The sequence below is a fragment of the Platalea leucorodia genome (assembly GCF_965183815.1).
Source record: "Platalea leucorodia genome assembly, chromosome: 3".
NCBI classification, from domain to species: Eukaryota; Metazoa; Chordata; class Aves; order Pelecaniformes; family Threskiornithidae; genus Platalea; species Platalea leucorodia.
Window position 1 is genome coordinate 89648103 of NC_138825.1, and position 27871 is coordinate 89675973.

The following is a 27871-nucleotide window of genomic DNA, read 5'->3' on the forward strand; positions in this document are numbered from 1 at the left end:
TTCGTTAACAATGTCTATCTTATTCTGCACATAAGGGATTTAACGTGTGCTCTGTGGGAGAGGGAGGCGAAGCCATTTCTCTCCTTCCTATAGCGATGACAGTCGGAAAAACAGCGAAATTCTGTTTCTGCTTCGTAATGTCTGTGAGAAGTGGTTAGGCTTTGGCAGATGGATGTGAATTGCATTTTGATTCTTTTCAAAAACTCGAGTCAGTATTCAGGGTGAAATTTAAGGTCATGCCATTAGTCAGAGCAGTTCCGGTTAAACAGATCTGCTATTCACGCTGCCGGTGCCCCCCTTTCAATAGGAAGGAATAAGGGAAGCTGCTGACGAGGAGTGATGACAGCTGCTGCCAGCAGCAGTGATAGTGGGTTCAGTAATCTAATAAACTGGGTTATTATGCTTTTTAGAGTCAAATGGCTGAATAAAACCGATGTGGAGTACTTTTAAAATACCATCTTTAGAGCAGTACTTCTGTGCAAATCATGATTTGTGAGAAATGTGATATTTAAGCCTTTATATATTGCTATTATAACCTTTTTTCTGAATCACCCTCATAATGAACATACAGGTAACGATAGCTCACATCCTGTATAAATAATCAATGCAAAATGTTATTGACATTCAATATAGTATTCTATTCATGTTTCATATCTCTCTCCTTTTTTCTTGAAACAGAAGGTGGTACTGTAATGGAGTTTCTAAAAGTATCCCAACTGGTCATACTTAATCGTAGTCCATTTTTCTGGCTAACAGACTTAGCAACAGTACATCAGCCGTGAAGATAAGCAGGATCCCAGCATTCCCATTTGTTATAAATTTACGGCGTTTCCTTTTGTCTCTGTCACCAGAAAGCGGCTTGAAGAGCAGCCTTCCCGGCTCTCTGAGAAGTCCCCTGATGAGGGCAGGGAGCTGTGGCGGCCACAACTTCTGTCTTCAAGGGCTGGAAACAGGACCTTACAGTGCTTCAGCTCAGCTTTCCTTTTTCAGGAGACGAGATTGATGGTCTTCAGAATATGTCATGTTATGTAGGCTTCCTCCTCCTCCCCCCCTGCAAGCACAGCTGTGTAATATAAAATAGAAGAAAGGATTTGGCATCCAATGAGAGGATGGGATTTTTTTATTGCTGGTGATGAGGATTGTTTGGTAGAGTACCAAGGGAAACTGAGAGCGCGGCCTGACTTCTCTTTTGCCATTTTTGGTCTTTGCCAATTTGGCACTCGCGAGAGGAAGACTTAATTTCATCTGGGAAAGAAACAAGCTAGCTGTTGGATACTGTGGGGTGGAAGTGTCTCAGCCTGACGGTTGTTGTTCCCAAAGCCGTGCCTCAAAGGAACCATTTTTTAGATTTTTTTATTTAGAAATGAGGGAGAAGAGAGTAAATGATCTCATCTCTCAGAACAAGTAATAAAAATGACTAAATAACTAAAAATGACAAATTTGTATGGTCTAAACATTAAGTGGGCTGAGAACAAGGTGTCCTGTATTTCTGACGATTGAAGGGAAAAGTTATAATCAAAAGCACGTAACAAAATTTTTAGTTCTAAAGACACATGTTTTTGAACTGTTCAGGTGGATTTACTTCAAAAGGTAACTTTCTAAGGGGCTTTCTAACTTTAAAATGTGTTCTTAAATTTTAGTAAGGGTTAAAGTTTATTTTTGAAAAAGTAACCATTCATGAAACTCAGATGATTCTACCTATAAACCACAGATTCAAACCTAGCCTTCAACACCCAAATGATGTATTTTAAGGAGAGGTTTACCCAGTACCAGGCTTCTTACTACTTCTCTTCTTTTAGTTCCTTAGCTACGTGTATTTGAAACTTAATGGTCTCTGTGCCTGCAATATGAATACTGGTTTTGAGCATCTCCTTGAGTTTAATATAGAGATTACTGCTATCTCAGCTTTAAACTTTGCCTTGCTTATGAGAAAGTAGACTTGTGAATAGAAAAAGTACATTCTTCAAGGGAGCTGCACGTTGAGGGAAAACGTCCAATGTGCAGATTCTGGGCCAAGTGCTTTTGGAGGGCTGGTCATACCTATTTCACACTTTTTCTGAAGGAAAAATTAGTAGCAATGTGAATTCTCTCCTCAAAAGCAACCAGGTGGCTTGTAGACAATTGCAGTTAGGGCTGTGGTGATCAGGAACAGAATTGTAGGACACAGCAGATCTCCTCCTTGCAACTTCTTGCAGGCTTCTCAAAATCATTCATGGCCTCATCTTTGGTTTCCTTGGGTCAGTCGATGGCAGCCACTGGAGAAGGAAGAATTTGGTTCTTATTCCCAGAACTGAACAAGGGGGACATCTTGGGACCCATGTTCGTCTCCCTGTGGTTCAGCTCTCTCTGAATCAGATGGGCATCATAAATCTTCAAAGACTGTTAAAACTGTTTTACACTTTCAATGCCTGATCGTTAGTGGCTGGTACAGCTTTTTTAGTTCCTGATGAAATCAACGCTGTCTGCTACCGGTTCTTCAGAATCCCCTCTAAAAAGACACGTTGAGCACAACTTTTCTGCTGGCTTCATCTACCTCACTACCATATCCCCATCCACAGGATGTCTTTATGGGTACTGTGAACTTGTTGAAAACTGATGCACTTTCTCAGGTTTTTTCCGGCATTTAATGGATCCAAGTTCCTTGCAGGAATAAGGAGTCTGCCTGTCTTTTTTTGGTCCACCTTGTGCCTGGGCTTTAGTGATGATGATCATTTGTGAAAAATACAAGCTTGTTACCTGAAGTCAGTAATCCATGAAACAGTGCCTTCCCCTTCCAGTAGGCTTTGTTGGGGAGAGAAAGTAACTGGCCTTTGGATCAGAAGGGCCAGATATCAGGTCCTGGTGACTAAATACAACTTTCTTCAGCATGACAGAAGCTGACAGCTAGACTCAGCAGTGCTAACGATTCAGCTGCAGTATTGCGTATAGATTTGGGTGCTGCAATTCAAGAAAGATAAGAAACAAATGGATAAAATCCAGAGGAGAGAAGTGAGTGCCAATTGTTTTAGAAAACATAACTTTTTGAAAGAGTGGAAGAATTGGGATTGTTCCACATAAGAAAAGCAGGTTAAGACACTGTTAGTCTTCAAATACAATACACGTCTTGCTGCGAAGAGAAAAGAACAGCTGTTCCAGTGCTAGATAAGACAAGAGGCCAAAATAGAAGAAGAAGAAAAAATACTTAGATTTGAAATTTTCAACAAAAACTATATGGAAGCACTGGAATAGCTTGCTGAGGAGATCATAGGAGTATTTGAAAGGAGATGTTAGGAACAAGTTAGACAAAGATCTCTCAGAAATCACAGAGGTATGGTTGATCCTGCCATTGTGAACAGGTTTGGGCTAGTTGCCTGCTTGAGATCCCTGTATTGCCCTACTTTTTATTAATAGGTGTTTCTCATGATGAGGACCAAAATCTTTCCATTCAAAGACAGACAGGTATCTCATTCTTTGTGATCCTGATTTGGAGAAGAAAGGTCTCCACAGGCTAAATCATAAAACTAACTGTTAGCCTTTTTCCCTGTGTGGCGTAACTCAAAGGTAGATTTAAAAGGTACTTCCAATGTTTTAGATGCTAGTAACCTGGAACCCGTTTCACAGTGGACTGGAGTCCTGAGGGCTTTCAGACACAGTAGGAGAATCGGTGTCTTAAATAAGCGGGCCTTACTCTTTCAGCTAGCTTAGCTTCTCTGTAAATGTTCAGAGTTTGCTCTTCTACTCTGACAACCTCCCCATGAGAAAGAAAGTTTTATTTTAATCTTGTATTTTACTGTATTTGAAGTATATCTATTTGAAGAATGAGACCAGTATCTGAGTTTTCAGTACATGGAGTCCTTCAACATCTGTCTGGGCTATCACACCCTTTCCTTCTGAAAAAAGTCATAACCAGAATGTTTTGTAATAGTTTGAATGCCCCAGCCATTATGCCCATCCAGCAGAATCAATCAATCGTATTTTATTTAATGTTACTCTGAAGATATAACTTTCATAAGAATAAAGTAGAGCAAACTCCAGTTCCACTGAACTTTTTGTTACTACCCTAAGTACTTGTATCTTTTAGCTGAAAGATGCTGTGGAATTATTTAAAATGTAATGCTTTGTAATTATTTCCAGAATAACCAAATATATTAATTTTTTTATTTCAGGAACTGCATCTGTGGCTGTTGCAGGTCTTCTTGCAGCTCTGCGTATCACCAAGAACAGGTTGTCAGATCACACAGTGTTGTTCCAGGGAGCTGGAGAGGTATGTATTTTTATGCATCAGGAAAAATTGTACTATGAAGATTTTTCTTAATATTTAATCAAGTTATATGTATCTAGTTAACAAGAAGATTAAATGGGTAGAATGATCACTAACACCTGCTGAAAGCTGGTTCTTAATTCTTATTTCTGAAAAATCTCTGGTCATGTGGTCAAACTTCATAAGACATTTTGCAGAGATCTGTTCTCTTTAAAACTTCACGGTTTAACTCTTCAGCCCTAAATTATTGAACTGGGGATGCGGGAGAGAATCAGAAGAGTAAAAGTGAGAAAACTTGTGGGTTGAGATAAAGACAGTTTAATAGGTAAAGCAAAAGCTGCACACGCAAGCAGAGCAAAACGAGGAGTTCATTCACTACTTCCCATTGGCAGGCAGCTGTTCAGCCACCTCCAGGAAAGCAGGGCTCCGTCACGCGTAACGGTTACTTGGGAAGACCAACGCCATCACTCTGAAGGTCCCCCCCCCTTCCTTCTTCTTCCCCCAGCTTTGTATGCTGAGCATGATGTCATATGGTGTGGGATATCCCTTTGGTCAGTTGGGGTCAGCTGTCCCAGCTGTGTCCCCTCCCAGCTTCTTGTGCACCCCCAGCCCACTCGCTGGTGGGGTGGGGTGAGAAGCAGAAAAGGCCTTGACTCTGTGTAAGCACTGCTCAGCAATAAGGAAAACTTCTCTATATTATCAACACTGTTTTCAGCACAAATCCAAAACATAGCCCGATACTAGCTGCTGTGAAGAAAAGTAACTATCCGAGTCAAAACCAGCACAAATATAAACAAACAAAACTTTTTGGAAAGATGAGGAAACATATCACGCCACCAAAGAGAAATGAAATAAAATCTATTTACCAGAGTCAGTGTTATTTAGTAAGAAGCAGTGCCCCTTTGATTTTTCCTGTCATTAAATATAGTTTTTCAGTATTTTGCATGTTGAGATCATCCATTTCTGAAGATTTTTATGCACATTATTTTTTTATACTAATTATCAGTCTAAATTTCTAAGCCACTGACACACAAGTGAAGGCTGTACTTATCTACAGTGTAGCTAGCTGTCATCTCTTCTATGAAGTCTACAACCCCATGCAGGCTTCTGAAAAATATTATTCATGGTCACCAAACCCCCCTGTAGGTGCAATATACTAATCCAGCTTTGTGTAGTCCAGATATCTTTAATTTGATTCAATATTTGGTGCTACTGAGATCAGGTCTGTAGTTGTCAGAACAACTTGCATCCATGTCTGGCATGCCAACGCCTTTGTACATCAAGACTGGCCGTCTCTCTGAAGTTCTTTCCCCTGGTTTTGCTCCATGTTCAACAGGCAGATGAATCTATGGTCTAAAGTTTATTTTTTTTGTTAATATTGTCAGTGTGCCTGTTGCTGCAAACAGGCAATGGTAGATATCATCCCTGCCATGGGAGCTCATTCCTGATAAAACTACTTATTTCTTAACGGAAAAAGGGGAATCTCACTTGATTTTCAGTGAAACTGAATAATAAAGAACAAGAAACAGAGTCAATCCCATAAATATGTAATGAGTTGGTAATCAGAAATACTGAGTGGTCTGTTGGCTCATTTTGTTGCCCGTTTTTCAGTCTGTACTGGTATGATACTTGATCTGTTGGATGAAATATTAGAAAATCCCGTAAGAATGATACATGCTTCAGCAGAATATTGATAAGTGAATTTTTCTTGCTCCTGCTTTCACTGGGAGCACAGCCAAGTCTAGAGTTACAAAAAAAACATGAATAGTAGGTAAAAGGAGACTTACCTTCTTGATGGACATTTTAAAAAAAGATAAGAGCAAAAAATCTTTTAGGACTGCATTTTACTTTCTGGCATGCAGAGTGTGGTTTCCTTTGGTTTAGATTACAAAAAAAAATCTTACGAACAAAACAAAATTTCAAAGAAGAAAAAATATTTAATGTATTCTGAGATGGTTATATGGAACAAATGTTAGTTTTAGCATTTTTCATTAGAGTTTGAACATTTATTATGCTCTCCATACTGTAAATGCCATCTTATGATTTATCTACACTATGATTTATCTATATGATTTAAGATTTATCTATACTATTTATCTACATTATTGTTTCTAATTACGAAATGGTAGCAACAGTTCATTAGTGTCTACTTTATGAAAAAATAATGATTCAGTTTTATTGTTAAATAAAATGGAGAAACTTTTCTAAAATAGTGGGTAGAGGAAACAAGCAGGGGATTTCTTTCATTTCTAGTTTCGTATACTACTTTTCTTCTCTTTCCTTCAGGCTGCACTGGGGATAGCAAACCTCATTGTTATGGCTATGGAAAAAGAAGGGGTATCTAAAGATGCAGCTATCAAGAGGATATGGATGGTTGACTCAAAGGGATTAATAGTAAAGGTAATACAATTTTCTCATTCCTTTAAATATCATGATAGTTATTTGCGGTCCGTAGGTAAAGGCAAGAACGTATTCTTTGTGAAAGCAACTACAACAATTTATCTCTCTTGACGTAGCAAGCTGTTTTTCTTTCCTGAAGTGTATTAAATGAATGACAGACTCCCATGTTCAGGGCGGGGGCGTGATTATGCTGGGAGTTCCTGCTCTATTTCTACTAGGGATGAGCACGTAAGGAAGAGAATTTTTCAGCAGTTCATTAAAAAACGTGTAAGGAAAGAAATGTTCAACTTGTGGGTTTACTATTTCCCAAGTTAATGTGACTATTATTTGTTAGCACAATCTTGCACAAAGATGTATAGATACTTTATTGGGATAGCATTCAAGGATTTTTTTAAAAGGAACAAAAATATTTTTGAAGAGAATATTTTCCTGGTGTTGCAAGCATGTCATCCTTCTGCAAGAACTGAGATATATTGCATCAAATAGCTTCTATGCACAGTGATATAGCTCATGTTGCAGATGTTGTGGTCTGCAGTGCTATCAACACTGGTCAGAATTTGAAGCTGCTGAGAGACTTCATCAGTCACCCTTACCTCATTCCTTCCATGTGCCAAAATAAAGAAACATATGAATTCCATGTGCCAGAATAAAGAAACTGGTATGTTTTAAAAGGTGGTTATGTATTTAGTAGTTTGTGAGCTACTTAAAAGAAATGGATGAGAGGCCAGTTGGCTTGCTTTTTCACCTTGCCTGTTGGTTAGCAGTGTTTATGGTCATCTTTGTTGGTAGTGTGCTCTTGCCCAGTGTTCTTTAGCTGTCTAATATTTAGGATCTTTTGTAGTTCACATGCCTTTACATCAGGAGCATGCATTCTGCAGTCAGTATCTGTGTTTGTTTATTGAACAGCGTCACAGCACCTTTCACTCATACTATTAAAGGGAAAATAGTAGGATCATAGATATTGAGATGGGAGAGTATTACTAAGGTCAACTTGGACATCCCTTGCCAGAAAGCACAAAAGTAGCCTCATCAGGTACAGAAGAATGCTGGTATTTGCTACTATCCAAGACACAGATTTTTTTTTCTGGTGTTTTTGTTTGTTTGTTTGTTTGTTTGAATGAGTGTTTTTAATCCTTTTGGTTTTCATCTAATAATCTTAAAGTGCTTTTGCATCCAAACACAGATGACTGAAGGCCCATGTATCTTCTGTGGCTGTTGAAACCTAGAGGTTGCCTAAGAAGAATGGTGTGTTGCACAATTTCCTCCACCATAGAGACTGCAATTATCAAATAATACAACTGAACTAAAATCACCTCCTGGTAGTGCTAAGGAAACAGACAGGGGCAGAAGTATAGGAACTTTACAACTCCAAAGCAGTAAAACAGGTCTCAGCTGCGTGTCCGTCCAGCCAAGGTGGTTAACCAGCCTTTCTCCTCTCCTGCTCGTTTCCTCTTCCTGCTTCTTTTACACCTCTCGCTGCTAATTTGCTAGTCAGCCGAGAAGCTGGGTTGTTGCTCTTGGTACGCAGCGACTAATTCCTTTCGCAGTTTCTAAATTTTTAGTGATTTGGTGACTGTATTCTTTCCTCACCACCTTCTAGCTTCAGCGCTCTCAAGTGGGGCCAAAACCAATCAGTGTCTCACACAGCCTCTACGTTCCTTTCCTCTGCTTATTCTTCTTGGTGGGGCTTTAATTTGGGTTTTGTCCAAAAAGCAGTCCACTGAATTTCATGTCTTGCCCAGAGTATATTTGTGAACTGTTCGTGATAGCCAGACATAACAGCTGTCTGAGATAGATTAGGGCTGAATTTGTGGCCAGATGTTGACGCAAGCAGCGGGAGCCGATGGTGTGCATTTTGGGTCGTTGCTGATGTTCCTGGAAGGCCTGGGAGCACCAGTCTCCCTCTCTGGCCGTCCTGGGGGGGCTTGAGAATGGGTGCGTGCTTACTGCTGTGGTGTGTTTGAGTGCCGAGCCCGCTGGACCTAGAAGCTAGAGATACTTCAGTGCTGGGCTTAAGGAAACCCGTCCTTGGTCTAGGGCTCTGTACAGCTTCTCTTGGCTTTCTTCTGCAGCTAAATGTTCCCCCTAAAAAAAAAAAAAAAAGAAAGAAAAAAGCCCCCTCCCAAAAGAAAGAAAATACAACGTAAGCCTCTGGAAGCTTGTGATTTAACTGCTGGAAAGTCATTTATACAGCAAGTAAATAATTAAGCTATTACTGGTTCCTTTTTGTGGCCCGAGGGAGAATGCTGTACTTTAGGTCCACTTAGGAAATTATTTTGGCTTTAGCTGATTGCAGAGAAGTGCTGCAAGGCTTGAAGGACTTTCCAAACTCTTAGAAATGAGATAAGAGAAGTAAAATGAGGAAGATTTGTGAGAAAACTGTACAATGGGAAGGACTCTATTATTAGAAACCTTTTCATTGTTGCAAAGATAAGATTTGCCAAACCACAGCATAGATCACCAGTTAACCAACTTTTGCATAAACTAAACTGGCTTTTATTTCTTACTACTAAGGAGGTATATCAACGGGAACCAGTTCAACAAGAGCCCCTTAAAATTTGCCCCATCAAAAACTGTGTGATCAAAAGAGTTTTACTTGAAGCAGGGAGACCTTTTCAGTCCTAGAAATATTCTGATCTGTTGCTTTAGCAGTATGAGAAATAACAGACTCTCTGAAGACTCAGCGATTACTTTGTCCAACTAAACTAATTTTTACATCATTTTTATTCTATGCTGTTCTTTGATCATTAATTTTGCAATGCATGATTATAGATTTAAAGATTGCTTGTCCTTTCATCTACTTTCTGTAGTATTTCAACCAGTGCAAACCAAAGAAAAATAACCTTGGAACTTTTGTTGACCTGACTGCAAACAGTTTCCACCTTTTTCTTCTTCCCCCACCCCCAAAAGCTGCCACGAAGTCACTTATCAGGCTTTTTTAGCTGATTTTTCCATTGTGGCTTTTTAATTGTTCAAGTGCAGCTGTGTTTTCATTTGCCTGTTAATATTTTTTTCGTTTCCCCTGGGAACCATCTTTTTTCATTAAACCAAGTTTGATGACCAACTTTTCTGCTATGTTGTGAAAAATCTGGTGATGAAGGCTATGTTTGTTATACTGTCTATAGTTGTGTTCGCTGCTTCATTCTAGAGACCTTATAATATAGTTCATATTGTTTTGGGGTTGTTGAGGTGTTTTTTTAATCTGTTCAGTATACTTTCACCTTTCAAAGCTATTTTTTCTCCAAAGGTGGATGAGGAAGGTTTTCAGATCATATCATTGGCATTGCGCCGCTTGAACTATATGACTTTACTCTTTGAAACAGATACCAGTCCTCTTGAAATGCCTGTCTTAAGTATCCCAGTGCATTCAGACAGAAGTTTTAATGTTTAATTAAAAGGCTTTTTTAAAGTCGCTTTTGCACTCTTGTGTACTTGGAGATTATGCATAAGCAGTTGGGACTCATCTTTAATTCTGAATTTCTGAATTCTGTCACATTGTCACATTCTGTCTGATTAATGAATAGATATTTACGTATGTGAACACACTGATGGGTAATGTCTCCCACATTCCTTTTCTTTCCCATTTCTCAGTGTTTCAATTTTTTTTCTGTTAAATCACACAAATATACATGAATGTGTGATGTGTGGTGAACACATTTTGTGTCTTCTTTAAAGCTGCTATAGTGTCATGCTTAGCTATATTAGTTGCCAAATCTTCACCCATGAACGTCAGACAGTAAATTCTTTTGTGTCAAGTAGCTGAGAAGAGGCAGAAAGTGATGAACAGTATTGGGATGTTCATGAGGTTCACCATTGTCTGAGCATTTTAGTAATGTGCTGCAAATGCTTCTTCCTTCTTTCTCTTCCTTTTTTTTTTTTTTTTTAAGGCAGTACCAGGAACAGGGTAGGGTGATAGGCAAGACAGTTCTTGGAACTGCCTAGGAATACAATGCAAATAATAAGGCATTTTTAATATTTAAAGGGACTCAGTAGAAACCCTTCACCCTCTGCCAAGAATGGATGCTCCTCTGCTGAGGATGGATGACAGGCTGATGGGAGTGTTCCTGGGCTGCCAAACACCACTGCTTCTCTTGTGGTGAAATTTATCTGTAATTTGCAAGGCAGCATGAGATTTTTCTATGCCACATAATCTCCAATGCACAAATGAAGTTCCTTCACATAGGGATGAATGTCATCCTTAATTTTAAAGAGTATATCAACATGGAGCAATGATGCTTTTGACAGTTTTGTACTCTATGCTTTCTAGTTCAGCACAGTAATACTTGCATCTAATTGAGTGCTTTGTATTTTAAATGTCCATTAGATGTGTGATCTTAACCCCTGTAAGACTTCAGATCATCTGAGTGAAGCCCAAATTGAATGGCAAGAACATCAGTTGAGGTCTGATACTTGAAGGCCTCAGAGTATTGATCTTTGTAAGAGGAGGACCGATATAGACCCCAAAAGTTTACCAATTTATGTGGTCCTAAATAACTAGAATGGAGATACTGAGGTAATCCTGTAGATAATCCTCTAAATTTTTTTCATTTTCCCTCCTCCTTCCCCCATTTGAATATCCCTGGCAATCTTATTTGGAAAAGGTCCTCACAACTAATTAACTGGCAGTGGATATGACCCTGATTAAAGTTCATGGATTGGTCAAAGCTGGATACATACATAGTTCAATCTTTGCTTAGAGAATGATGGAAGAGAAAGGAGGACGTTTGGGACTGATAGCAGAATTTCAGTGCCATATAGGTGTGGTTGGTCCTATTACAGTCAGCAGAGCTCGTATAATACGTGAAAGAGCCTTTAGAGCTCTCAACCACGTATCTTAATATCGAACTGAATCCCATCCTGACTGATTGTTACTGAATTTTCTTATTTTTTAGCAATAATCACTTTTAAAAAACCTTTGGATTTCATTCTAGATACTTATTTGTTTAATGGTTTTAATGTTAACTTTTATATACCACTTAATATTATATCTGCCTCTTCTGCTAACTTTTAATTATTTCTAGCTTTCTTTTTCTCAACAGTCAATTATTCTCTTTACTTTTGTCCTTGATCAGTTCATTTATGGCTAACTGCAACTGGCTATGACTTTTTTAGCCACAAAACTGCTTTGCGTCTTAGCAAAGATGCAATGTCTTCAGTATCTCCAAGGTGCCACAATCACTTAAAGCAGCTTCTGCTTTATTTTACTCATGTACTATCCCAACCAAGCAATCCTTGTTTGCTTTGTCAGTTATTCTGATGTCTAGGGAATTAATCGGTGCAGTTTTATCTTGCATTTATCTTGTTCTATATGAAGTATAAGTTTTGCAGAAAGGAAACACATTAATTTGTCTTTGAATGCTCATGGTGTTACTCATACTCAGGCAGTAATATATGAAAACAGATGAGGACAAGGCAAAAGGGTGATTGTTGGGGTGTGCTCAAGGAATACCCACATTATTTTCTGTAAAAGAGATGCTACCAAAAGTTCAGGTGTTAAATTTGTTAGCATTAACTGTTTCCTCTTTGACACCGTGTATATTAGATGTCTTGATGAGATGGTGACCTAGTTTGGATGGTTTATGATTTCTTTTGGTCACGCTCTGTTATTGAAATGAATGATTGTTTCGCTCTATTTTGTTTCTGTTGTTCTGTGGGTTCCTGACTTGCTCTGCTTCTCAGATCTTATCTTCTTGAAATAATTGTCTATATAAATTTTGTCCTGCCTGTTGTGTGCTTATTTACACGGAAAGGGTATTTTATAAATTTTACAGGACTTAAATAAACAGCCCTAATCTTCTAACAATGTGTTTTAAAGTCAACACCAGAATTACATTTCTTACCTAAATTGTATGTTTTACTGCCAACCATTATGACATTATCTCCTCAAAATGTGTTTTTTCACACACTTGGCAACAAACTCTTTGTTAATTCTGTATCCAAGTTGCCTCGTCTGGTTTTAATCTGCTCTCTTCACCTTTAGGTGTTAGGTGATGGGCCTGATCAGCAGGCACAGTCGCTTTATAATTAGGGTGTCAGTATGGGGATTTGGGAGGGCTTGTGTGTCTGTGCTTTTTGGTTCCTGAATGAGGTAGCACCAGAGTGCCAGTCACCTGCAAGCCCTTGGGCTTCCATAACCCCTGACCAGTGGGTCCATATCCATACCTCCACCTTTTTTTTTTTTTGGCATTTTGCGACTCCTCATAACCAATACTCTCCTGGAGTTCTGGCTAGGGCGGCCAGGCCTGTCCCCTCCTAGCACGCTCTCTGTGCCTCTCCTGTCCCTTCCCTTTCATGCTTCTGGGGGACTCCCCAGAGAGGTCCCTCAGCTCCCAATGCTGTCCACAGTCCCTGCCTAGAGCCCATCTGGAGATGATTCATCCACAACCTTTAGACCATGGATTTACTTGTGATGAAAGAGATAAGAAGCCATGTTTGAGATCATCTCCCAAGAGGGAGATGTTTCACCACCTTCTCCCATGACTCTTAACCACATCCTTTTTTTTCCCCTTCTTCCTTGATGCTTTAACAACTGTTTGGGTTTTGTTTGTTTGTTTGTTTTTTTGTTTTGCTCTTAACTCTGCAATAGGGAACTCACAGGAAACACGCAAGTAAAACAAAAAAAATTTGCAGTTGGAAATATTCACCTTACTAATCGATTGCTTTGCTTTTTGGTCTACAGTTCTCATGTCTAGTGGTTCTCATGTCTTCAGTATTTAAGAACTTCAGATGAATTTGTTAATTTATCTGTGTATTGCTCTCTGTTCTCCTGTTTAAATAAGCCACAGTTGACACAGTCAAATGGAGGCAAGTGTTTATATAAATAGATTTGTGCCTCCCTGGTTGTGAGACGGGACGAGTGCCAGCACCGCCTCTGATGTGGGACAGTGCAGTCATCAGGGTGCTCTGGCTTATTCTCAGCTGCCTCCCAGCTGATGGACAGAGCAAATCTTGGAGAGCTTCCAGCCCTGCCTCTTTCGTCTTGCTGACATTAAGCTGCTCTGTTCTTCAGCCCTGGTTCGTGGGCAGCCCCGGCAGGACCAGCTCAAACAGGCCATGGCATTAGACTTCACATTGGTGGTATTTGTGAGATTTGTCTCCTGTTTTGTAATATCCCATATAGATGTCTGCTGTGCAGTCTGGTCTTCTGTTTTTACAGCTGTTTTCTATGAATTTTCTCAGGGTTTTATTGATGGGTCATTTTTGTCTGTTATCTCAGCCTCAATTTTGTTCTATATATGATGATATGAGTAACTTTCTGTGGAAACTGTGAGGTACATTTGCTTGAAGCCTGATCCCAGTATCTCCTTTGCTTCTTGTGCTGTTGATCAGCCACTAAAACAAAAAACTTAAGAACCCTCCCTAAAACTAAGAATTGCTTTCAGTTCAAATCCAAAATACAAGCAGTTTTTCGTAAAACTATTAACTACTGAGTCCTGTGAGGTGGGTTGACTCTGGCTGGAGGCCAGGTGCCCACCAAAGCCACTCTATCACTCTACCTCCTCAGCTGGACAGGGGAGAGAAAATATAACGAAAGACTCGTGGGTTGAGATAAGGACAGGGAGAGATCACTCACCAATTACCGTCACGGGCAAAACAGACTCAACTTGGGGAAATTAATTTAATTTATTACTAATCAAATCAGAGTAAGGTAATGAGAAAATAAAAACTAAATCTTAAAACACCTTCCCCCCACCCCTCCCTTCTTCCGGGCTCAACTTCACTCCCCATTTCTCTACCTTCTCCCACAGAGCAGCGCAGGGGGATGGGGAATGGGGGTTGCAGTCAGTTCATCACACGTTGTCCCTGCTGCTCCTTCCTCCTCAGGGGGAGGACTCCTCACACTCTTCCCCTGCTCCAGCGTGGGGTCCCTCCCACAGGAGACAGTCCTTCATGAACTTTTCCACCGTGGGTCCTTCCCACGGGCTGCAGTTCTTCATGAACTGCTCCAGCGTGGGTCCCTTCCATGGGGTGCAGTCCTTCAGGAACAGACTGCTCCAGTGTGGGTCCCCCATGGGGTCACAAGCCCTGCCAGCAAACCTGCCCCAGTGTGGGCTCCACTCTCCGCGGGTCCGCAAGTACTGCCAGCAGCCTGCTCCAACGTGGGCTTCCTACGGGGTCACAGCCTCCTTTGGGCATCCACCTGCTCTGGTGTGGGGTCCTCCATGGGCTGCAGGGGGACAGCCTGCCTCACCATGGTCTTCACCAGGGGCTGCAGGGGAATCTCTGCTCTGGTGCCTGGAGCACCTCCTGCCCCTCCTTCTTCACTGACCTTGGTGTCTGCAGGGCTGTTCCTCTCACATGTTCTCACTCCTCTCTTCTGGCGGCTGCATGCAGGTTCCGCCCCCCCACCCCCCCGCCCCTTCTTAAATACGTTATCCCAGAGGTGCTATGACCATCGCTGATGGGCTTGGCCTTGGCCTTGGCCAGGGGCGGATCCGTCTTGGAGCCGGCTGGCATTGGCTCTATTGGACACAGGGGAAGCTTCTAGCAGCTTCTCACAGAAGCCACCCCTGTAGCCCCCTGCTACCAAAACCTTGCCACACAAACCCAATACATCCTGTTACTTCCTTTGGCTCCTTGAATTAAAAGGTCCTGGTGTCCAAGTGACTGTGTTTTGCTATTTGTAATAATAATATACAATACCAATGACTCTCATCCATTAGTGAGTATAGACATTTTAGGATTGCCAAGATCTTTCATACATAATGTCATGATCTGAGAATGCTGCTATTGTTTCTTTATCTCTGTACTTCATCTGCTGACTTAACACAGTCTACATTGTAACTCCTTTGCTAATAAAGAATTTAGCTCATATTACTTTCCATCTAATATAGCAACATATCTGTTTTCATGTTGCTTTGTTCTCTTTTGTTCAAATCCAAAATATCCCATAGGTTTCTTGGTACAAAATGATACTGTGATAGAGGCAATACTTTTCCCCTCCAAAGTAATTTCTGACATTTTCACTCAGTCTTTGGACTTAGGGTTTATTAATCTTTTTGAGTATTTTTAATATTCTTCACCTTCAGCATTCTAATGAAGGTGTATTGTATAGTTTGTTCGGGCAGCCCGAGTATGCATTAAAGATGCTATGGTTGTCTTCCTGGTACTTTAGTATGTAGGGCTTTTTTTTTTTTTTTTTTTTTTTAATTCAAGCAAACTTACTATAATGCCCATAGCAAATGATTTATTCTGTAAAAGATAAGGAAATAATATAAGAATACATAGTATTGTGAAAAGTTATATAATGAAATGTTGATGCTTTTTTAAAATTTCTTTCTTGGGATGCTGAATACATTTGGGAAGTTAAAGCAAGAAGGGTATATAGCCTTTTTTTCTTACTTTACCTTCCTTCTTCTGTTGAAAGAGTTTGTGAGTTTGTGTCTTCCCCTCTGAAGAGCTGCACAGGTATCATGTCAGTCTGTTAGTTCATCTGTGGATTTCAGTGTGAAAGACTTTCCTTTTGGATTTAGGGAGTGTCACTTGAGGCGGGAAAGATGCTTGTTATACATCATAGAAAACATATTACAACTTAAGACAGCTGCTGTCTGGCCTAGATGAGCCTTCATACTGCTACGTGAACAACGGTGCAATAACATCCTTTGGTAGGAACCCCTGGAAAAATTCCTCCCCTGCATGGCAAGCACTGAAGTCCTTCAGTGAAAGAGTGAGACTGTATTGAGGCTTGACATACTGAAAGGGGCACATCTTTAGATTGCTGATTTTTCTGAGCCTTTTTCATTGAACGATTGAATTTTTAATACTGCTGAAAGAGCAAGACGGTGGACTTAGAAGAGAAATACGAATGTGACTGAAGATGATGTTTCTACTTAAAAGACACAGAGCTTCATGCGCAGAACCCCAGAGCTCACTGAAATTCTTTCTTAGTAGGGAGTATTTTAAATTTTTCTTTTTCCTATTAGAAGAAGAAAGGAAATATCAGTGAGCTGTGTGCCATGTTAGTATCTTAGGATTATGGAGACGCAAGCAGACCAGAGCAGTTTCTGATTTATGCTGCCTTGTGTTGATCCTCTACAGCTCATTTCCTAGCAGCAGATAGCCAGAGTACAAAAGATAGCTAAGCCAGGGCTGGCAATGGAAATGTCAGAAGCCGGGCTCTGCACTTCTGGAAGATCTTTTAGTCAGAGCAGCTCTGCACTGACAGGTCCATCCGCTTTGCATCTCTCCACTGTCAGGAGGGAGACAAGACAGAAAACCACACAAATCCAGAATTGAGACTTCTGCATTTTGGCTCCATCCTCTTCTCTCTGCTGACTGACAAAAACTCTGTGATTTCTTATTCTGGCTATAGGCATTCAGGGGCGGATGTCTGGAAGCTTGTACTAAATGGACTGGCAACCCCTTACTTTGAGGTTAAGCAGGCACAAAACTGAATTGTTTTTTCCTTCCTGCAAGTCATTGCTTGCCCTGTTGGCAGGGCATGGAGGAAAGCTAGCTATGCTCTTGCTGCCGCCTCTCTACTTTGTGGAGAGCAGAACTTAAGAATTTGCCAATTTGGGGAGAAAAAATACGATCTAAAGCACTGTCCTCTAAATTATTGGAGTTTTGTAGCCAAATCAGCTGGCTGGTCTTGAAATCTCAGACACAGTTTTTAAGGAGGTGTTATGCAGCTCCTTTAGGATCACTGAATTAACAATTAAAATACATTTCTGACAATCTGTTTAAAAAATATATTAATAAAAAACCCGTAACCATTGACTTTCTTTTATAAGCATTTTCCAAGCAAAAATCTCTATGTACATAGCTGTTGTTATTTTTGCTAAGCCACAGAATTTAATATTTCATTCTTAGTTAATATACTAGAAAAATATTTACTTGGAGACATGATTCATTCTGACTAATGGGATCAAGCTAATTCAGACCAAAGCTGAATAAAGAAATAAATTTAAAATTGTTTGGCGTTTGTTTTTTTGGCTTTTTTTTTTTTTTTTTTTTTTTTAAGAATGGTAGAATGCCCTGTGTGAAATTAAGTGCAGATAGAAATTAAGATAGGACAGAAATGAATCTGACCTAAGCTAACCCATCTGGCTAGCATTAGCCTCATTAGCCAGTCGCCCAGAAAGGGTTGCAGTGGCTCACATCCAGCTTACTGTTTGAGTACTCCTTTGTAGCTAATTAAAGGAGAGATGATTGTCGATGTCAGTAGGAAATGGGACTTTGAATCCTTGGTGTTGCATCAATAAGTGTTTTAACAGCTCTGCCGTTATCTTAATTTTAAAATGTTGAAGTACCTCCTCGAAAGCCAATCAAATGTAAAACCATATAAAGAAGTAACTCTGTTTCATGGAGGATTTTGGTTATTTGTTCTGATTGAAAATGAGAGAATATCAACACTTTTCTCCTCTAAGATGTCAGCCTGGCCTCTTAGCTGTTATGCACTGTGGAAAAAATCAGAGGTCACCTTTCCCGAGAGGTCTGCCCAGATCTGCAGATCCTGGAGGTGCTCAGAGGTACCAGCTTGCCACAGCCTGAAGAATGAGCTGGTCATAGTTCTTAGAGGCAATTTCTTTTTTCTTGGTAGCCCAGGGCAGTCTCCTGGAGGCTGATTTTAAGACCAGATCAAATACTGGCTTTCTCAATAGCAGCCCGATAAGCTGTTAAGGAACCAACTGAAGAAGCAGCGTGGGATCAAATGGTCACCCGTGGCACCCGTTCCCAGCTCCCCAGGAAACCTGCCTCCAAGCCAGGCTCTGTCAAGCATTTTGATTTCAACCAACTAGCTGATTAGAATGAAAAGTGGCTTTTATTATAGTATTTTGAATTATTCCTAGCAACAAGCTTTTGGCCTGGAAGTCATAAATGCATTTTTTTCTTTGGTGACTAAAAAGAGAACTTCATATTTTTCGCCTGAAAACGTTAAGGAAAATTCCTGCTTTAAAATGAGCATCATCTAAATCGTGTGTGTAGACTGTGGGGACATCTGCTGGGGTGCTGGGAAATGGCAGACTTCAAAATGTGGAATGATTCAAGTGTGATTATGCCAAAAATTGTTAATATTGCAGCATTCTCTGGAGGCTGAGAATTTCACATTTTACCCGCGAAGGAAAACAGGTGCCTGTATTGCAGTATTTCCATGCTAATCGCTCTAGGAGAACACTTAAGACCCGTATAAGCACATCCAGATATAACCCTCTTAATTTAAAAACGCTGTATTTTGGTCATGTAAAAAAATCTGCAGAAGAGGAGAAATCTCTGGAAATTCCTTGTAATCACGGGTGAGCCAAGAGAAGCTGGCGTCCTGTGAGGCAGACCAGCTCAGTCAGCCCTGACCACATAACAGCCTTCTGCGGCTTCCTCTGGTACCCTCGGGATGGAAACGCTTTTCTTGTAGCTGGAGATGAAAAATGGCCTTCCCTCCTGTCTACCAGCTCCTGCGGTGGCTGTCCGAGGACAAGCAGAGGAGCTGCAGCGATGGGACTGGCACAGCCACACATTGCCACATTGCAGAATTGTGGTCTGAAATGCGGCATCGGATTTCCTGGTTTTGTTAAAATTAAGAAAAATGCCATTAAAAAACTAATCCCATCTCGAATCTGATAGTACACGCAGCCCTAAATTGAGGCAAAATTGTCAAATTCATAGACTTGGGTGGAATCGTGGAATGAATTCTGTTCCAATACTTCAGTACAGTCTTAATTAACTTGCTAAGATTAAGGAAACTTTCATCTCATCAGTTGGAAAAGATGTGGCTGGGGAGATGATCTATATCTGTTCTGGCTATTTGGTCAAAATTACACTTAGCCTTCCATTTTCCTCGTGTACTTCCCTATATATCTGTATAATCTGCTTCTTGTCGTCTGAAATTGCAAGATGTTTGAGGGGCTGGCACTGTCTTTTAGATTTGTGTTTGAAAAGTGCCTTTGCAGTGATGCTTTCTGCAGGCATGAGAATAAAACAAGGGGTGGAGCTGCATGCACTTTAAGCTTTTCTGCTGAAATTTTCAGATGCCTGTGTACAGGCAGAAGTCCAGGTATTTAGACAACTCATATAATTTTCACAAATTCTGGCCCCTTCTTGCCCCACGCTCCACGTTACTTACACTGAGCTCAAATCCTGTTTGCAGCCCAGTCAATGCCAATGATGCTCTGTAGCCCTTTTTTCCCTGCATCTATTGTATTCCACTTGGAAACCTTGTTGGGCATCAATGGGTGGAAATTGCCGGTATAGATCAGGGCGAAAGTTGTTTCACAGCTGAGTCAATTTTCTTAATGCAAAAACGGTGCACCAGACATCTGGTTAGAATTATTTTTATTCCATCCTTAAGAATGAATGACTTAAATACAAAAAATGTGGAGCAAAATATAGGTTCCCCTATAGTCTATATACTCCCCCCATATAACCTCTATACTTTTAGGCAAGAGCAAAGCTAGGAGAAACTATTTTTGTTTTGCTAAGTTATGAATCCCCCCCACCCTGGCACATCCGTACTGTTTGCTATATAAATGTATTTACACTTTATCATTAGTGACTTTAAGCGTTTGACCAAATGTTAACAGGTAAAACAGCTTTAAGAATGCTTCAAAGTGGTGTTCTACAGCTGTCATGAATTTAAAGTAAAAATATTGAATTTAATTTATCTACTGCTTAGAGAAATAGATTAGTCCTAAATTATGCTAAGCGTGTTAGCTGTACACAGTGTAACTTTGTCTAATATGGTGTTTGGTGATAGATGCAAAAGTAGAAATGAAAATAGGACATGTTAAACCAGATACTTTGTAAACTGATTATCCCAGGATATTAGGTTCCATTAAACTTACAATAAATATCTTTCTCTTTTTTTGCTTACTCAGGGCCGTGCCTCATTAACATCTGAGAAAGAACGTTTTGCCCATGAACATGGTGAAATGAAAAATCTAGAAGATATTGTTAAAGATATAAAACCATCCGTGCTAATAGGTAATTTCTTTTACTTTAAAGCAATGACCTTATTCTTTGTTGGGAAAAAAATGGGGATGTGGCTTTGTCTGAAGACAAGATCAAGTTCCTCTGAACAGAATTTACCTTTGTGTGTTTTTAGAAAACACTAGGTGCATAATGGACTCTATTAAGCAACTGAACAAATAGTAACTATCCAAGCATGTAACACTGCTTTCACTCCAAGCCATCCATTTTAAAGGGGGAATAATCCGGGTTGGTTTAAACAGCTGATGGAGAACATTATCACCTTCCTAAATGACTTCTGATTTAATGTGGATGGTGTAATACAAATAACCTCAAACTCAGACTGAGAAAACTGAGCTAAGCACATGTAAAGCTGTGCAAATATGGGCATGCTGTAGCTGAATCTTCTTTTCCCTCATATTTAGGTCCTTAGCCACCAGTCCTCTGTGCAGACCAAAACACAGATTTTACAGAGACTTTTTCTGTTATAAAAGCTCAGGATTTGGGATCTCAGTAAAGGATTGCTCAGCTCTCTGCAGTTTGGTTATTATATTTCAGTGACAGTTTCAGGAATGAACTGCAAGTACTCTTAAATCACTTTTTTAATATGTAAGACTTGAAAATTCATCTAGCTGGCTAGTAAAATCATTCATCAGATGCTGGAAAATCTGAAATGCCACAGTGAAAATTATCTTACATTTTAAGAGCTACCTTTTCAACTATGCCTAGACCACATGGTCCTTGTTCAGTAAAATCTGCTTTTGATAATGATCATGAATGAGGTAAATAAAGCCTATCTTTTTCTATGCTCCATAAAGGTATGACTGCAAGACAGAGACCAAGTAGTCTAGAGAATTTATTTAGTAGAATACAAGGCTGAAAAAGCTAGTGGAACAGAAGAATAGATTGAATGATCTGTGATATTTATCTAGATAAAGGCATGTGGATGCTTAGGGAATGTTTGCTGTCATGAAATATGGATGTTCACTGCATGTCCTTTTTATATATAAATCCATGCGGCGCTTTCCCTCAAGACCATTTTATTCTATCCATACTGCGTAATGAAAGCTCTTCCAACAGAAAGAGCAATGAAAATTAAATTTTTTTTTTTTTTTTTTTTGATTTGGAGGACTACTCATTCAGTGTCTTCCCTTGGGCAGCAGCAGTCATGGGGAAATATGTTGATACTCCTTCTTCCGATGTTTTACTTAACTCTGTCTCAGCAAATTCTCATATACATTTCATCGCCTGCGATGGGTCAAGGAAAAGCCTTAGGTTAGCTTGACCAAATATAAGAAATTGCAATTTTGAAATGAAAAACAAAAAAGAAATAGTCAGTGAGATTGTTTGGAGCATTTTGTTTTAACTTTATATCTCAAGATAGTTGTCTTTCTTACTATTAGCTACCCAGAAGCAGTTTTAGAAGACATTAAACATTGGCAACTGCAGACTTAAGCAGAAACTAAGGTGTATAACAGGCTCTTCCACAAGTGGGTCAAAATCATGACTGCCATAACGGTTCATCAAACATACAGTGGCCCCGCTGGTCTAGCAGAGCTTTTGCATCTAAGCATCCTTGTCCATTCCTAGAAGGTGAAGTACAGAGAGCTCAGATTTGAAAAAAATAGTAGTATGTGACAGAAATGTTTGAGCAAGAGATGTTTAAACTTTGAGAGAAGTCACCGATTCGCATCAATTGAGGAGTTGCCTCTTTTGTTACCAAAAGATCAGAATAAAGGAGATTTAGCCAGATGCAAACCCAAATGGGTCTTAGACATTATTGGGCCCACATTAAGCACCTAAACAGCACCTAAAGAGCCTGTGGTAGGGTGCTTGGGCTTTCAGTAGACCTCTTGAGAAAGCTCAATTTAAAACAACTCAGGGAATTTCAGTGGGCCACCCACCTCTCCCTGTTGAGGGCATAGGCTGTGCTTGAAGATGTCTCTGTAAGATGATACCATGCCTCATGTAGAAGCAGTCAGAAAATACTCTGAGACACCTTTAAGAAATGTTAGTCCTCTGGCACGTATGACCTTCTAGCCAGCTCCGCGAGGTGAGGACGCCTTTCACCTCTCTCCAAGTACCTTGTGCTCTCCTCGGGCGGATGCCAAGCTACTGAGTGGGCAATGTTGGGATGCTCATTTGTGCCCGAGTGACGAGAGGGCAGAGTACTGAGCCAAGAGAGACCCTCTTCTGGCCTGGGTTTGAATCCGTTCCTACTCCCCCAAGAGAGGGAACAACAGCTTTTTCCTGCTGCTGAAACTCGGATGCTGTGTGGAAAGCAGAGCAGGGAGCCAGGCACTGGGGGCTCTGAGCAAGGAGGAGGCTACCTTCTCTACAAGCCAAGTGATAGGGGCCTCCCTGGACATAAAGACCCTGAGGTTTACTCCAAGGTCTGTTTATCTGTTTTTCACTGAAGGCATGGAGAGCAAGGACTTCGTCCTTGGATTCCCAACTTGTGTAGGTTAGGCAGAACTACAGGTGTATTGGCATCCCAAAAATATCACACACCCCCCCTTTTTGGTTGTGAGTACAGTATGGAGAATAGAAAAGCATCTCTGGTGGGATGAAAAGGGATGTATTCAAAAAAATTGTTGCTGTCAGGGAAGCCTTAGGCTCAGAATTAGGATTATTCATCAGCTGAGGCTGGAGATGACAGAATGATCAGCTATAGAAGGGAGAGACTTTACTCGTCATGTCAGAAGAAAATGAAATCTCACACACTGGATCTGTTGCATGAGACTTTAGGAGACAGAGTTGTACCTTTCTACTCCTTATTGGACTTACCTGCAGGTTAGGTGATACATTTCTATTTTATATAGAGGGACTGAGAAAAGTGAAGTGAGAAATTCACCAAACCGTACAGGGGTGAATAGGTTCTGCCTTATGTTAGGGATAATACTGAAGTTCCACTGTTGTAAAATCTTTTATACAAAACTTCATTTTAACCACATGTTAGAAAAAAGGTTGAACTCCATTTTAAAGAGGGAGGTATGCAGTAAAAGCAGCTCTGTTCTTTTAAAAATGACACGGATGTCTTACCTTGAACTGATTGCATTTGTCTGCTTATGTGTGTGTTTTTCTTCTTTAGGAGTTGCTGCAATTGGTGGTGCTTTTACTAAACAAATTCTTCAGGATATGGCTGCTTTAAACAAACGTCCCATTATTTTTGCTCTCAGCAATCCTACCAGCAAAGCAGAATGCACTGCTGAGCAGTGCTACACATATACAAGGGTAACCAAACATTAACATCTCTCCAGTATACACAGTGAAAAGTAAATCTGAAATTAAATTTAAAATGGGAGGAAGACAGAGGGTGGAGTAGCAAGTACTAATCATGTCTCTGGGTGTAGGTAAAATGAGTTAAATTAAGGAACAAGCTTTTCAGATTTTATCAAGACTATTTTACTGAAGTCAATACATGCTTGCACCCTCATAAAAACATTTAATAGCTTTTATTGGTGTCAGGCAAGACTTGTAGTCCTTATTATAACCGAAGCATCAGTAACCATCAGTCATTAAAGCCTTATGCCTGTTTTTTTTTGAACTGTACCAGTTTGTGTAATATATACAGACGGTGGCATGCTTTTAATTTGAGATTTTATAAATATTCTTCAGGGTAAGAAAATACTTAAAAATACAGGAAATTGAATCTTTAAAATAATTCTTTATTAAGAACTGGGATAATTGACTCCTTTTACAAAGATTGCTATTATGGAAACATAGGTGAAAATTAAGAGAACTGTGCTTGCTTATTTATCATTGTATTATAGAAGTGCTAATAAACATGTTAGTCTGTAATTCAGTCTAGAATTTGAAATGTATGAGTACTTGACTGTATGTGTTTCAGAGTTTATTGTGTTTGGATTTCTTGTCAAATACAGGGCAGTTTGAATGGCAGTTTCGCAGTGTTTAAAAGACAAATTTAGCATGCCCATTCCCCACTGCTCAGTACACAATTACAGCGCAATGCAAGAGCCAAGGAAGCGGCCTACATGAAGGGTTGGTTATAGTGGGTAACGACATCTGGTAGGCAGAGCAAAAGGCGCACTGAAGTATTTGATCTGTCACCAAAACATATAATAAGCCGGCCACGATAATACTGCATGACACCAAACCAAACAGAATATTCCTCTGAAGAGCTGAATAGCAACAGTGGCATATTTTAAAATGTATGTTCCCAGTTCTCTAAAATAGGCATAGATATTTCTGATACAAAGCGCCTCTGAAGCGTTTAACAGTGACATTTGTCACTTCAGCAGTGCTAGCATAAATAAAGGCTGGCTTTTCTTCCCCACCTAAATTTAATGCTTAAATTCAAGGGTGCTCCCTCCCCAGCCAGGCAAGAGCCAGGGGCCATTGGGCTGCGGACGTAGAGCCTGTGCAGTGTCACTCCCCTCCTTAGTCCAAAACTGCATTGCCTGCTGTAGAAATTACTTCTCTCTCCCTGTGTATCAGGAATGATCTGGGGAGAACCTGGATAGTAGTGCTGCAGGTGAGTCACCTCTGAGGTGCCTCTTCTGCCACCCTTGAACGGCACTTGATGGTGCCGGCATCTGCTCCCATCGGGGTGTTCCTCATCCCAGGGGAACAGTGAGACTCCATCAGACTTGCAGCTCCCTTACAGCCCATCTCTTGGTACTCCAGTGGTATCACAACGCTGAACGTGCATGCTACTGAATGACGCCAGGCCTAATATTCCTGGTAGCTGATGTTAAGCCGTTAGCAGCATGAGCCCTGTTGCCACATCTGGGCCACCCCACAGGCTTCTGTTCCTCCCCGCAGCTGCCTGATGGGCGCCAGCGTGGACCTACGCCTGTGTCTGGGTCCTGGGAAGACATTTAGAGGTCCCATGTGAACTACAATATAAAATGAGTTAGAGCCAGTTCTCTTGTCCTCGGGACAAGTGATATGGTATAACTTGTATCTGTACAGCTAAATTCTTGAATTCCCCAAACCAGGCTGGGTCTTCCATGCTGCCTGCTGGGACCAGTCTGTGCATGGTGGCTGGGCCCTGGTGGCAACAGTGCTACTTGGCACTACCCAAAAATCTGCTGGGAAGCATCCTAGTGATTTATCAGTACTGGGTGATCACACGCTGGTGCCTGAGTTGGTGCCCTCACCCTGTTCAGTATATTACAATGAGGGCAGCCACAGAGTCCCAGAAGAGGAGGTCCCATCACCAACTTGTGCTATACATTACACTGTGGGATGACGTTCCTGGGACAGAGCTTGCACCTCTGTCATTCTGTTGAGCTGTGGAGTGGGCACAAGGGCCTGAAGAGGGGAGATTGGGAGGAACAGAGAATTCTGCCTGTCCCCACAGCTCCTCAGAAATTGCCACATCCAAGAGTGCAACATTTAGTGGCCTTAGTGTCATTTTTGTGGATGATCTGCTGTTGGGGAAAAAATCCAGCAGCATCAGGTAACCCATTGTTACCATGACAGTATTGTCCACTTCGAGTTTTACAGCTCCAGGCATATACCTTCTTCCCAAGTACCCTTCTCCTGGCAGGGACGCACAAAGTGAATAACGAGTGCTGGCTTTCACTTTCTGCTCCTCTAAACTGTGCTGATAGTTCTTACCTGAATAAGGCGGCTGTTACTCTCTAACATCAGATAGTCACAGAGAATTGCCAGTGATCGCTAGGATCAGCATCCTGATGCTCTTGAGACATATTCAGTTAAGTAGCTCTAACACCCTCTCAGAAAAAATATTAAATAGATGTAACCCAGCTTCCACAGTGGTAGAGTTTTAAAAGGATGTGTGAAATACTTCAACAGCATCCTTGCAACTAATGTGCTTTCTTTGGCTTTCTTGTTACAATTTAGGGATGTGGCATTTTTGCCAGTGGAAGTCCTTTTGATCCTGTCACTCTTCCAAGCGGACAAACTCTCTATCCTGGACAGGGTAACAATTCCTATGTGTTCCCAGGAGTTGCCCTTGGCGTTATTTCATGTGGACTGAAACATATTGGCGAGGACGTGTTCCTCACAACTGCTGAGGTATTGTATTAAAAATTATTTAAATTCCTTAATTTAGTAACTTGGTAATAATGAACAATTAAACTAAAATAGTTAAACATTATCTTTTCAATTGGAAAAATAGTGCTTTCTGTGTAAGGTCTTTATTAGCAAGGTATGTTGTTTTCTTGTAAATTGTATTTGGACAAGTTATTTTTAAAAAGTTAATACTTGGTCCAAAGGTCATCTGACATAAACTTCACCTTCTGTTGGCAAGGAAAAAAGAGAAAGACTTCAGTACTGTATTATCACAGGTGAATGCACATGTGTACCGTTTGCATACGCGTGCACACAGGTTTGATTTTAGATTGAAAGGAACTATATTTTGATGTTGGTAGCTTTGGGGTGACTTTTGTGGGTGTTTTGCTTGCAAAAAATATTTGTATTTCTTTTAGCTTCTTGCTATTTTTGAGTAGAGCTGTTGGCATCATTTTTTGTGGACCTCCCTTGTCAACAGCTGGTGAAAGTGCTCCATTGCCTTGTGGTTCCTTGCACCACAGTTTGACACAATTGCCATGTTATTCTTCCCATTTTCTTTCTTATCCTTCTCTGCGTTGGTTCTTTTCTTTCTTCAAGCAATTTTTTATGATCTTTGTTCTGATGTTATCCAACATGTGATCTCTCCTCCTTTATCTCCACTCAGTGGGCAAGAGATGAACAGAGAGCAAACACTTTTGGTTCTAGGAGTCATTCGCTACCTAATTCCAGTGATTGTTCAAGATCTGACATCCACTGTCTTACAGTAGGACATCATAAATGCACAGGATTGTATCTTAAACATGTATGGGTGAAGAATCTGGCCTTTATTATTTTAGAATCCCTTAAAATAAAGTACCAGCAGTGGTTGAAATCAAATGCTTAACACAGGGGGGTTTTTTAATTTTTTTTTTTACAAAATAATAAGTCAATCTTTCTGTAGCTGTTTCTCACTGAAGAAATTGTATCTTTCTGTGCTTTTCTGGGCTTTGCTCCTCATCCACTATAGCATCATAGCACCCTTTTCACTCCTTCCTCTGACCCTTTCCATCTCACCCCCTTCCTGCCCTGTCCTGGAGTTCCTGTCTTCTCCATTGCCTCTGTTGGTTCTGCTCTTGGCTGGTACCAAGAGCAACATAATGAGCCTCACAGGACTCAGCTTCCTTCTGTTGAGTGATGTGATAGCCAGTGATGCTCAAGCTCCTGGCTGCTCTGCTCCCAGGAATGCTCAAGCTCAGTGCAAGTGCTTCCAAGCTCATCCTGCTCAGCGAGGGCCCACGCTCAATACAGACAGTGATTAGAGAGCCCTAAGCAGTGCGTGACGGTCTG

At 40.6% G+C, this 27871-nt stretch overlaps 1 protein-coding gene across 1 annotated transcript in view; it reads left to right on the forward strand.

Annotated features, from left to right (window-relative positions):
* ME1 (malic enzyme 1) overlaps nucleotides 1-27871 on the forward strand; it is a gene marked incomplete at its 5' end in the record, with an annotated part of 190038 nt that overhangs the window by 153741 nt on the left and 8426 nt on the right. The window contains 5 exons of the mRNA XM_082307288.1: nucleotides 4146-4243; nucleotides 6527-6640; nucleotides 20452-20557; nucleotides 23634-23776; nucleotides 26375-26548. Of these exons, the coding sequence (XP_082163414.1) occupies nucleotides 4146-4243; nucleotides 6527-6640; nucleotides 20452-20557; nucleotides 23634-23776; nucleotides 26375-26548 (635 nt within the window). The remainder of the gene's footprint in view (nucleotides 1-4145; nucleotides 4244-6526; nucleotides 6641-20451; nucleotides 20558-23633; nucleotides 23777-26374; nucleotides 26549-27871) is intronic.